General features: G+C 45.5%; 1 protein-coding gene across 5 annotated transcripts in view; it reads left to right on the forward strand.

The window, feature by feature from the left end:
* The first annotated feature begins 3,891 nt into the window (after window positions 1-3,891).
* Window positions 3,892-13,204, forward strand: part of C8H12orf75 (chromosome 8 C12orf75 homolog) — a 45,415-nt gene continuing 36,102 nt past the window's right edge. For 4 of the 5 annotated variants that reach the window (XR_009764385.1, XR_009764386.1, XM_061638917.1 and 1 more), the window contains exon 1: window positions 9,412-9,520. Coding sequence is in view for 3 of the 5 variants with exons in the window: in XM_061638917.1 (XP_061494901.1) it covers window positions 9,478-9,520 (43 nt within the window). In the remaining 2 variants the exon portion in view is untranslated. Of the gene's footprint in view, window positions 3,979-9,411; window positions 9,521-13,204 lie in introns of those variants that run through there. The other variant, XM_061638918.1, reaches the window with a different exon arrangement.

Genomic DNA, 13,204 nt, shown 5'->3' on the forward strand with positions numbered 1-13,204 from the left:
AGGCTTAGATCATGATGAAGGTGTACTCTCAGAGCAGCTAATTCTCTCTTTGTGTGTTTGTGTGTGTGATTATGTGCACTTACTGTGTCTTTATTTTTTATTTTTATTATGGCAAGGGGTCTCTCTGGACTTCTGAGAAGGCCTGCTGAACATACGTGTAGTGGCAAATTCAGAAGGGCAGGGTCCCTTCATGATAGTCAAAGCCATACCCCCTCCCCCTCCCCTCCTATTTTGCTGCTGGGTTGAGAATGAGATCGTTAATACCTTCTCCCACAACGTCCCTAGGAGCCAATCAGCATGAAAGGGGAGAGTGTTAGCTACTGAGACTAGTCTTCTCAGTAGCTGATTCATCTCCTCTCACTCTGATTGGTCATAAGATGCTGGAGACATAGGGACCCTGCTGGGACCCTGCTCCCAAAAAAGTAAGACGTCTAAGACTCCCCCCCCCCGAGACCCTGGACGACTACATCCCTGCTGCTGAGACTGGTCAGCTGGATGTCCACCTGTACCCTGCTTTGGGTTCCATGATGAATACAATTAAGAAAATAAATAAATACATGTTCCCAAGGCTGTTTCTTTTAAGAAACAAACAAACAACTGACTCTGACTCTTATGTCTCTAGAGTACACACCAGAGGCAGTGTAGTGTAGTGGTCAGAGTGTCAGATGAGGACCAGGGAGACCAGGCTTCAAATCCCCACTCAACCATGAAATTGGGTGACCCTGGGCCAGTCACTATATGTCAGCCTCACCTACCTCACAGGGTTGTTGTGAGGATAAAATGGGGAAGAGGGAAACCATGTATGCCACCTGGAGCTCCTTGGAGGAAAAGTGGGATCTAAATCTAATAAAATTAATAAAATAAAAATAAGCTTTCTAATAGCATTTCCTTGGGGGCTGGCAGTTCAAGCCATGGAACTGTTTACTTCAGACCCAGGCAGCTGACTGACATCCACCAGAAAAGAGACAACTGGTAAGGGCTTAAAAAAAAGACAGAAATAGGAGGAAGTGGATTCAATAGAGTAAGGAAGAAATGTGAGTTATGAACGTTCTGGAGTCACAAATAACCTTGATGTCTTAAGACATAAACATCAGAAGCTGCAAAACAATATATCTGCATCACATGGCTCTTAGAAATATGCTTTTTTTAGGGGGGAGGGGGTAATGTGAGATATACAGCAATCTTCTGTAAATGGTTCTTCTAAGAATTGATTATTATGCAACAACATGAAAAAACACATTCTATAAAGGGCAAAACATTGGAAGTAGGCTTTCTGCCGCTCTGCAAGTCCACAGTAGTGTGTGTGTGTATATATAAATTAATTCCCAATCTAATTTATTTATTAGATATATATCCTGCCCTTCCTCCCAGTAGGAGGAATAATAATAGCATGCTTGCTATTATTTTCTAAATCAAATCAAATCAATTGCTAAATCAATTGCTATACACACATGCACATGCATGCGCGCGTGCACACACACAGAATAATTGGACAGATGTTTTATTCTTATTTTTTATTCTTATTTAACAAAATAATGAAGAAAATTGAGCAGATGGTGCCTCTGTTGATCAATATTATTTGCACTTGTTGCATCACTAATAATATAAAGCTCAGAGGATGGCAACAAGGGAGAGGGTCTTCTCAGTGGTGGTCCCCAAATTATGGAATGATCTCTTTGATGAGGTGCACCTGGTGCCAACACTGTTATCTTTTTGGTGCCAGGTCAAGACTTTCCTCTTCTCCCAGGCATTTTAGCATGTATTTTTAAATTGCTTTTTAAAAATGTGTTTTTAAATTTGTATATTTGTTTTTAATGTTTTTAATTGTTGTAAACTGCCCAGAGAGCTTTGGCTATGGGGCAGTATACATAATCAATCAATCAATCAATAAAGGTCACTTGATGGAGAAGGAACAGCAGGGAATAACATCTTCAGACCCAGATTGTGACAGGTAACTGACCATTCATTATAGGAAGCAGAATGCTAGAATAGATGGACCTGGATCTGATCCAGAAAGGGATTCCTTATGTTCTTATTAACAATGAAACCATATGCATGTAAGATTACAATCAAACACCACTTACTTGAGAGTAAGCCCCACTGAATTCTATAGGACTTACTTCTGAGCAGACATGGTGAGGGTTGTGCTGAAGTTCTTACTGAGGTTGCTTCCAGATGACCTGCGTACTGAACATTCATCTTGATTTGTTTGTGGGGAGATTATTGACTTTTTCTTGAGCATTCATTCTGATTTGTTTGCAGGGAAAGGCGTAGACAACATTGCCCCAAGCAAATGCTATCCTACTCTTTCCAGTGCATTTCTCCATCACTTTCCTTATCGCAAAAAGTCCAGGTTTGGAGGGGGGTATGGGGAAGCAAATTTGTTGTGCAAGAGCTCTAAATCAACTTTGATTGGGCAACCTGAATTTGCTGGTATGTGACTGAATCCCACCCAAACAGTCTGGAAGCGCCCTGAGTTTAATGGGACTCATTCCCAGGTAAGCAAGTACAGTATTTAGCCTAATCCATTCACAATTAGTATAATTTAGTTCCATGCTGAAATACTAGTCCTCTTGATCATAGGATTTCTATCTTTCTTCTTAGGCAAAGAGATATCTTCCTGTAATGACTTAGACATGCTAACACGATGATAAATAATTTGGGCACCAGCTCAATAAAGCATTTAAAGCTGTGTAAATTCAAATCAACAGGACTAAAATACCTGCTTGCGCTTAAGAAAGCAGTTAAGTGCCTTCCCTAATAGAGACTGCCGATTCAAGGTCCTGATAATATGCCAGTCTATTAACCTTGCTGTCATGTTTGTCAAGAGAAGATGGGAAACTTTATTTTTATTTGATGTCTTTCCATTTGCAGAATAATTGAATTTTGTGTCAAGAAGCTGCCTTGTGTGTCTGACTTGGATCAGGTTCTGGCTTGAAGAGCTGGACTCTGACCACACAGGAGGAAGACAAAAGTCAACATGAATATTATCCTGACCAGAGGGTGTTAAATTCGGCAAACCTCCCTAAAGTCAGGCAAGAAACAATCACTGGTGATGCCATGCAGAGCAGCTTGGGATGCTTGCATCTAGAGCAGCGATGGAGAAGCTATGGTCCTCCAGAACTTATTGGACTACAATTTCTTTAGATGGACTACAATTTGTTAGAGGGCGCCACTGTTCTTAATTCCTATCATTCCTCACTATTTGCCATGCTGGCTGAAGCTGATGGGAGTCCAGCAACATCTGGAGGACCATGGGTTCCCCATCCCTAGAACAGACGCACAGGAAAGACAAGCAGACTGTGTCTCTTGTCACTCCTGCATCTAAAGCCATTCACTCTCTTTTAGGTGACTCAGGTAGAGCAGATGCAGCATTATAAGGATAGCTGGGAAGCAGGTTACATTCAGATTCATAGAGATAACAAGTAAATAGGAAACTGGTGTGTTGTCTGCCACATACATACAAACCTCCTGAATAACAGTTTATTGGGTGATAAAATCTGGGTTTGCCTAGAATGCAGACACTGCTGGGGGAGTTTGGAGCAGGGAGCAGGCAGATCAAAGGGAAATGCAGCAGTAACATGCTCATGCTCACAAAGTTGGCGTATCCCAAGGAAGGCAACTCAGCAAAGTGAAAAGAAACATTTGCTTCCCCATCCCCGTCAGCCGTTTCTCATTGGCGGCAGCAGCTCTCCAGGGTTTCAGGCAGGAGTCTCTCCCAGCCCTACCTGGAGATGCTGGGGACTGAACCTGGGACCTTCTGCCTTCAAGGAAGGGACTTTGCTTACTGAGATACAGCCCTTCCCAATGCAGCTGTAGACAATTGACAGTGCTGGCAGTAAGGGCTTCACCTTTTCTGCTGGGCCCATTCCTTCACCTTTAACAGCAGCTTGGCACTTAGAAGGTGAAGCTCGCTCTTCTCTCTGCTTACCTCTGCATCAGGAACAGTGATGCCTTCTCCATGCCTGCTGCTAAGGGGTAAATAAGCAGGGCTAGGGGGGGGTAAATAAGCAGGGCTAGGGGGGGGTAAATAAGCAGGGCTAGGGGGGGGTAAATAAGCAGGGCTGGGGGGGGTAAATAAGCAGGGCTAGGGGGGGGTAAATAAGCAGGGCTAGGGGGGGTAAATAAGCAGGGCTAGGGGGGGTAAATAAGCAGGGCTAGGGGGGGTAAATAAGCAGGGCTAGGGGGGGTAAATAAGCAGGGCTAGGGGGGATAAATAAGCAGGGCTGGGGGGGTAAATAAGCAGGGCTGGGGGGGTAAATAAGCAGGGCTGGGGGGGTAAATAAGCAGGGCTGGGGGGGTAAATAAGCAGGGCTGGGGGGGTAAATAAGCAGGGCTGGGGGGGTAAATAAGCAGGGCTGGGGGGGTAAATAAGCAGGGCTGGGGGGGGGGAAATAAGCAGGGCTGGGGGGGGGAAATAAGCAGGGCTGGGGGGGGAAATAAGCAGGGCTGGGGGGGGAAATAAGCAGGGCTGGGGGGGGGGAAATAAGCAGGGCTGGGGGGGGGGAAATAAGCAGGGCTGGGGGGGGGAAATAAGCAGGGCTGGGGGGGGGAAATAAGCAGGGCTGGGGGGGGAAATAAGCAGGGCTGGGGGGGGGAAATAAGCAGGGCTGGGGGGGGGAAATAAGCAGGGCTGGGGGGGGGAAATAAGCAGGGCTGGGGGGGGGAAATAAGCAGGGCTGGGGGGGGAAATAAGCAGGGCTGGGGGGGAAATAAGCAGGGCTGGGGGGGGGAAATAAGCAGGGCTGGGGGGGGGAAATCTGTAGATGCCAGGGTTTTTCAAGGTTTTTCTCCTTCCTTTGAATTATTTTTTGACCTACAATCCTGAGAACTGCACAGCTACTTCCTATAAGCTTTTGCAAGGTAGTGCAGCTTTTGACTTTTTTCCCTTTTGAACAGCGCTTGTCCATTTTGCAAGGCAAGACTTTAAAAAAACTTGGGGGAGTTTCAAAAGCGGTTTTCTTTGTGGCATTGGAAGCAGGTGTTGAACCTTTTTTTAAGCACTAGTTTCACTGGGCACATGGAAAGCCCTTCTGTACATTCTGAACTTCCTGTTCTGTTTATGATGGATATTACATTTTCTTTGCGGCTTTTTGTAATATTGTTGTTTTGTTTTTAGGCAGATGCTGTGGGTGCTATTTATTACACACTTTTGTGAGCATTAAACCTGGGCTTCTTTGGAACTGGGCAACCAGACTTTTCAAGTTATTTCTTCTTAACAACCCCCCCCCTGCAATTTTATGGGAAGTTGTAATTGCTGTGTGATAAAATTTGTGGGGTGTTGTTGTTTTTTACAATAACAACAGAAGTCTTGATAGGGATTCTTATTTTAAAATGCTTAATAAACATTTTATATGGATATATTTGTTGTTTGTTCACAGGGTTCTTACCTCAGGGGTAGGTCTGGCAGCTTTTTATCTTTTTGCATTCATTTTTAAGGGGGAGGGAAATAATAAACCCACTGCTGTGTAAGCAAATCATTAATGTTTATTGAGCCAACTACCATGCAAGATGCAAGCTTTAAAGTTATACAAAACTCTTAGTCAAGCAACAGTAATAAAGAACAAATATTGATGCAAATATTTTAATACCTTCACAGAGATAGTGCCCCAGTAATAAAACCTTTCAAGTTCAAACATACAAAACTGACTAGCATCAGATTACAGACTACAGTCCACAAACCCAATAGCTTAAAAACTGATTCACCATAGTTCTGGTCAACTAGTCAAGCAGCACTAGTGATGTGTGTGACGCCCTTCCCTGGCTCTCCCTGTCAGGTTCCTACCTGATCGTGGCTACTGCCTTTCACTAGGCACCACCAGGGACTCCACCAGTCCGGACTGTCCTTTTTTATGGTTTCTCTCCCCGCTCTAGCGCAGATCTCAATAGATCCCCCTGCTAGGCAGCACCACCAGTCACGTTCTACAACCAATGTTCCCAGAGACCTTGCCTGAGTCTCCCTATCCGGTTATATCTGTGACTGCGTGCCTATGCTGTTCCCAACCCCCTTGTATCACTGCAGATAACTCATAACTCAGGGTTGCTCTAGATACTTATGAATGTTATAATCTCCTCTTCACCGCTGCCACCATTTGTTACTGTTTCCCTTCAGCCTTGGTCATTACCTTACCCTCCCTTCTGGTCTGTAAAACCCCAGCCAAGGATCAGGCCTTCGGTAAACCAAAATAGTATTTATTAAATAACATTAATAACAAGATAACTTTGATAATGATCTACAAGCTTATGGTTTCATCTATTACTGTGATATTTGACTTATTACTAATCTGAACTCCACCTCCCTCTTTCTCCACACTCTCCTGACATACACCAACTCACACCCACCTCCCAACTCCACCAAAACAACCCACTCACGTCCACCTAACACCTCTCAAACAACCCACTGTCCACCCAGATTCAACTCTCATCTTTCCATTTATACTCTCAGCCATCCAAACACTCAGCCAATCATCCAGCATTCTACTGCTCATTTACTCCCCCCTCCTCTTTCATTCCACTTACCATGTATCTTCTATACAAACAGCACTTACCATATATACATTAATACAGGAACATCACATGTGCAACAATGAGTGATCTTAAATGGTAATGCACAATTCCCATCTATATCTAAACACATATCCAGCTGTTTCCATGGATCCAGTTGAACACATCTGGATCCACATCATCTACAATAAGCATGTAAGCCTGTTTCTGTACATGGATCTCTCTTGCTTGATCAGGTTACAAGTCTATTTTGTTTCTATTACGTCTTTGTTAGAGTATTGGTAAATGAGCAGAGTTTAGCTGAGTGTACCTTGCTCAGCATTGTGTGCAGATTGTGTGTGGTTTCCCTGAGAGAAAGCAAACTTTTACTTGCTTTGAATCACTGAGACTTTAGACTTGGTAAAATAAGAAAAGGCTACTTTATTTATAGAAATACATACTTGACATGAAAGGCTCTAGCCCTAGCTATCTAAGTAGGAGGCGCAATGGCCAGGTTTGGTCATTGCTGCCATGGTAGAGAAGGGAGACAAAGACGAGGATGTTTGCTGTCCCTTGGCTAGTCTGAGAAAAAGGAGGAGGAGAGGCTGGAAGTGTAGCCAGCTCCCTGAGAATATCAGTTTACAATGCAAGGAAGACAAGTAGAGGAACATGGGTAAGGATAGGTAGCCTAGCCAGCTGGAGGACCCTCTCTATCTCCCCTTAGGTATGCAAAGAGAACCAAATAGAAGTTGTTCTGGCCACACTTCCAACAGTCTTGATCCTCTGCTCCAGTTCTTTTCTTCAAGAGTTCCAAAGCATGGATTTAATCACTGCTCTGATGCTACCAGACCTACCACATAAAATGTTCTGGGGATAAGCCCTGGACTGCTCAGCTGAGATGAATCTCTGACCATGATTTTATATCCGATGCTCCTCCTTTCTGTCAGAGGTGTAGTCGTGTGGGATCTTGGGGGGTCTTAGATATTTTACTTTTTTGGGAGCAGGGTCCATATGTCTCCAGCACCCCATGAGCCAATCAGCATGAAAGGGGAGTGTGTTAGCCACCAATAAAAGTCTTCTAACATGCTTTCTTGTCCTTTCCTGTTGATAGGAGCCATCAGAGTAAAAGGAGGCGAGTCAAACACTGAGAAGATCCTTCTCAGGGCTGACACTCTCCTCTTTCATGGTTATTGGTTCCTAGCCATTAACAAGGATCTCATTTTCAACCACGCAGCAAAAAAAGTGGGGAGTGGGCATGGCTGTGACTAACATGAAGGGATCCTGCACTTCTGAATTTGTCACCACTCTACTGTTTTCTGTATTCAAGAAAAGTGTTGTGGTCTTTTTAATGCAGGAAAGCAAGGTATCCAACTATTTTGTTTAAAAGGACTACAATAATACTGTTATGAGCATGGGGGTTGGGATGGATGATTCCTGTGGGTCCCCTTCCAGGGACAGAAACTCACTCTGCTGGTCAGATGAGTCTCTCCTTTGTTAACCAAATAGATTGGCCAGGTAAGATAATGGGCCTATCAGTTGCCCAGCAATGGTGAATGGGCCAGGAAGACCCTTTTGTCATTGAAACTCTTCAGGAGAGCATCCCCTCCCCTTCCTGGAGCCCAGCAGAGGCTTGTAGTTCTGAGTTTTGTCTACAGAATGCTTGGAGACTGAAGGCAGGCAGAGAGACTGGCTCTCTGCACCATGGCATTTGGGGTGGCCCCTGCAACCCAGATGGAAAAGCTGGATATTGGACTGCTGATGCATTGAACCCCTCCATCCTAAGCTCAGGTTGGAGTGTGTGTAAATAAACAAACCATATTTCATAAAGACACTGCAGTCTCCGCTGACCTTCTTCCCAAAGGAAACCAAACCCTGGTTTCCAGGGACCCCGGAAATCTCACCGCTCGGAGATTGGGGAGATGCGCAACAATACAAAATATTGGTGTGCGGATGTCAAAAGCATTTGCCTTGGGAATTAAAGAGAGTATGGTAAAGAGCCATGATAGCTGTGCTCTACCACCCTAGTCAGAGGCAGCATGCTTCTGAAAACCAGTTGCTGGGAGCCTCAGGAGGGGAGAGTGTTCTTGCACTCGGGTCCTGCTTGCGGGCTTCCCCTAGGCACCTGGTTGGCCACTGTGAGAACAGGATGCTGGACTAGATGGGCCACTGGCCTGATCCAGCAGGCTTTTCTTATGTTCTTAAAGAGTGTTCCTAACAAGAGTATATTGGAAGCTTTGCAAACCTTGTCATGCAAATTTCCCCAGTTTGCTGAAGGGCCTGAATAAAGACTGTGAAACTGCTTAAGCAACCCAAGAGGCTTTTAAACAGGGCAATAAAATTATGGCTGCATACACACCATACATTGAAAGCACTTCCCCCAAAGAATCCTGGGAACTGTAGTTTTTTAAGGGTGTTGGCCATTGTAGCTCTAGGAGGGATAAACTACAGTTCCCAGGATTCTTCGGGGGCTCGTGAATCAATGGAACCCCCATGTTCAGTTAGAGTTTGCCATTGAATACTAGTTGCTGGAGGGGTGTGTGGATTTCATGGCCTCATCCAACAGCAGACGCTTTTATGAAAGATGCTCGCTCACGCGCAGCCTTGAGAAGATAATTCTAAGAATCCCCGTTCCTTTCTCTGTTCGAAATCCCGCTCCCCTCCGCTCAGGCCAATGGGAAGGAGGCTACTCGAGACACAGGCGGCTTTGATTGGCTGCGCCTGTTGCCCAGGCGACGGTTGAGGGAGGAGTAGGAGGAGGGTGGTCCCCTCGGCGCCGGCTCTTCTGTTCTGCTCCGGCCCCCTCCTGCTTCTCCTTCGCCAGCAGCTGCAGCGAGGGGCGCCCTGGACAGCGGCATCCTTTCCCGAGGCTGCTTCCTGGGAGGCGGAGCAGAGAGGGAGGGAGGGAGGGAGGCAGGGCGGGCGGGGGACTTTTCTCTCGGCAGCGCGGGCCGCGGTCGCGTGCAGAGCGCCTCAGCCAGCCGGCGTTGTCGGGCGATGGGCTGCGGGAATTCCACTGCCGGCAGCGCCGGCAGCAGAGGTGAGGGGCGAAGCGGGGGCTGGGAGAGGTAGTGGTGGTGGTGGAAGGAAGGGGCACGAAAGCGAAGCCAGGGGTGCCACGGAGGGTCTTGCGGGGAAGGGAAGAGGTGCGAAAGTGGGGGCAGCCGGAGAAGGAGGCGGCCAGAGGGCGAGAGGAAGCCAGGCCGGAGAGGAAGAGCGCACGGCGGGGTCTGTTCTAGAAGGTACGTGGAGGTGAAGACTCGAGGAAGGCGACAAGCTGCCTTTGTGTGTGTGTTTGCCCGTGCGAGCGTGCGGCAGGCATCCGGGAGAGAGAGCCGCGCACTTCTAGAACGGGCTGGAAACTTGACGGCGCGCTCCACGCGGCTGCTCTGCTCCGGCTGGCTGTGGCGAGCAACGCAATGCTTAGTAAGAAACAGAGGGGCGCGCACGGGCACCATTCATTCTTGCCCACCCTGTTTTTTCTTTTGCTGGTGGAGGGGGAATGAAGAAGAAAAAATATGTCAGCCCCCCCCTTTCCTCTTCCAGATTCTACTGAAAATAGCTGAAGCTGGAGGGAGAAGGGGGGGCAGCATGCTGCTCAGATGCCATTCCCGAGGCTGCTTTGCAAAACAGGCTGGGTAAACAAAACATCTCCTGCAAAGAGATTCAGCCTGCCCTTTTTTGGGGGGGGGGATGATGATGATGACTATACCTCTCTTGGCTGACAAATGCTACGCGGGACTGTTTCACATCTATTTACTAGACATGTGAACAATACTAGGAGCCCGAAGAGGCTGGCTGGAAAGAGTTAAGGTCTCTGCATCTTGACCTTTCAGTATGACTTATCTTTTCTTTAAATCCTTTTTGTACTTGGTGGCTGATATTCCCTCTCTGCAAGATTTTTTTTTTTAAACTCTCTTTCTTCATAGCACAAAAGGTTCTTTCTTTTCATCCACTTAAGATGCAGATAGCTCAGGGCGGGAACAGTTGACTTTTGCACTCATGCGCTTGTTTGGCATGACATCTTTGTGTCTCGGATGATGCCTCGGTCTTATATATGCAAATGATCCCAGATCAAATTCGTGGACATTAAATCAAGGGGAAAGTTTTGATCTATGTCGACATTTAACAAAATGTGACCAACAGTCACTCCTTCAGCAATATTTTGTAGCTCAGTGCCTTTTGGAGTGATTTCCAAGAGTTATCCAGCTGCAGCCTGCTGGATTACCAGTCACAAGCTCCATTTATGATCCATGGCCATACAGCATCAGTGCAGCTCTAATCAATCCAGGCATCATCCCGTGAATGCAGAAAGTTATGCTACTGTGAGGGCCCTAAGACTAGGGCACCATTTCTCAGCTGTTGTGGACAGATGATTTATTTCCTTTGCTTTGCAAATGCTTGCAATCTCTAGTTCAGTCCTGTGCATATTCACTAGTATGTACGCCCCACAGAAGTCCGTGGAACTTATTCTTAAATAAACTTGCATGCACTTCCAGTGTTGTAGCACTAAGACTGCAATCCTATACACATTTCGTGGGCATCATCCCCATTAAACTCAATGGGCGTCTGAGTAGACATATGTAGGATTGTTGATTTAGGATAGTTTTGGATGTGCATTTGTTATTCTGAAACCTGCAACTTTTTGTATCTGGGGTGTTTTCCAGTGCATACAAGTGCACATCCTAAACATGTGTTCCCAGTAATTTCTACTAATGTGTTTAAGGTAAGATGGCACCAGAACGTAACTATTAAAAACAACCTGTTCTTATAAGAAAGGTTTTGTTTTGCATTTCTCAACAGTTTGAGGTGTATCCAAGAAATGTAAAGTTACAAGGCTATGAGTGAACTGATTCCAACTTGTCAGTCTCAGCAGTAAAATTGGCAGTGAATGACCCTTTTCTCATCCTGATGTCCTCCAGATGTTTTTGACTATAATCAGTCCCAGCCAGTATTGACCAAGGAGCTGATGGGAGTTGTTTTCTAAAACATCTGTAGGGCACCAGTTGGAGATGGCTGGTCTAGGAGATTTACAAGCTTATGTATGTTTATTTAGAAGTAGGTCCCAGTGGATTTTACGCCCAGGAAGGCACACATAGAATTGCAGGCTTGGTAACAGGAAGACTGTCGTCCTTTACATACAGTGGGGCTTACTCCTAGTAACAGTGCATAAGATTGCACTGCATGAGTGCCTTCTCCTGAATATTGTTGAGTGCTCTTGCAGGAAAGAGTATTTAGAATTATGCTTCTTACTTCTGTACTGTTCATGCATGCTGTTGGGCTCCCACCTGCTACCTCTCTGCCTTTAACAGGGAGAGACACGTTTTACCAGTCACACTTCTCTATGGCCAGGCTGCTGTCAGGGGACTTTGCCCTATTCCTCCCCAGCCTTTGCAATAAATGTTCAGGTATGCAGGCAACCCCCTCTGTGTATCTTTATGCCTTTAAAAGTTCACAACTGTGGGATGCTCTCTTGTTCTGACGCTGTATCTCTCTTGAGGTAAACTCCTCTGCCACCATTCAATACTGTTTCAATCTTTGTTTATATTTTGACAAGGCTTGTACTCTTTGTAATAGCTGGCCAAGAATCAGGTGTGTTTTAAACCAACATGTTTTATTTAACAGATGAATAAACAAGAATACTTTTAATTCAGTTCTCAAGTGTGTGGCTGAAGATTGCTGTTCTTCAGTTCATATAAAGTACACTCCCTAAGTTCCTTAACCAGTGTAAGTACAATCCGGTCACACTAACCACTACAACCACCCTTCAAACCCACTCTCTCCCACATTCCAGCCTATCCCTCTCAAGTCTGTGTCCTATCTAACTGTCAACGCCCATTTACACAAATATAAGCCAACTATCACCCATTCTCTCAGCCAGTCACACACAGCATTCACCAGCATTCCATTTCACTCACTCCCTTTACTAACACTAACCGTATATAACCTAAGATATACATGCCGTATGTACTCAACTTCATTTCTTTATATGAATTCAATTCTGCACATTGAAATAACGTGAGAAAAAATTCTCGGAGTTCTCTTGCTTAGACTGCATAGCACACTGATGTCAGGAGTAATCGTCTTCCATGCCCTCAGTGGAAAAAGTATTAAAATGTGTGTGTTTTTCAAAAGGCACTTGTGCCAGATGCCTAAGATTCATGATCTCATTGCAGAATTAGCTATAGTTAGCTACTTTCACCTAAACGCTGAACTATTCTGGGCTTATTTTGTGATGTCAGGTAGCATAGGTTCTGTGGTAAATATAAAATATAACTGGTGCTGGGGGAGTAATTCTACATTTGTCTACTTGTCAACACTCACCCAATTCAGCTAAGATTGCTTGTTCAGAGAAAATTTCATAGCAGCTCTTTACACACACACACAGAGAGAGAGAGAGAGAGAGAGAGAGAGAGAGAGAGAGAGAGAGAAGCATGGCATTGTGTCTCTTGGAAAATCATAATGGTTTATGTCTTACCTCCAGCAAAGAGTCGTATAACACCTTAAAGACATCAAGTACACATTTCCCGAATCCAGTTCAGGATCTGATCCAGCACTTCAGAGCAGCCCTGCTCTGTCTGGGGCCAGCCTGGATCCATACCCTGAACAAATTCAGGAGCCTTGTGCAGTGTTTAATTAAGGTACAAACCCTTAATTAAATATGTGGTTGGGATGGAGGGAAGGAAGAGATGCATGTAGGATGCCTATGTATGTCTCCTTGCCG

Source organism: Rhineura floridana, chromosome 8, assembly GCF_030035675.1.
Source record: "Rhineura floridana isolate rRhiFlo1 chromosome 8, rRhiFlo1.hap2, whole genome shotgun sequence".
Classification (NCBI taxonomy): Eukaryota; Metazoa; Chordata; class Lepidosauria; order Squamata; family Rhineuridae; genus Rhineura; species Rhineura floridana.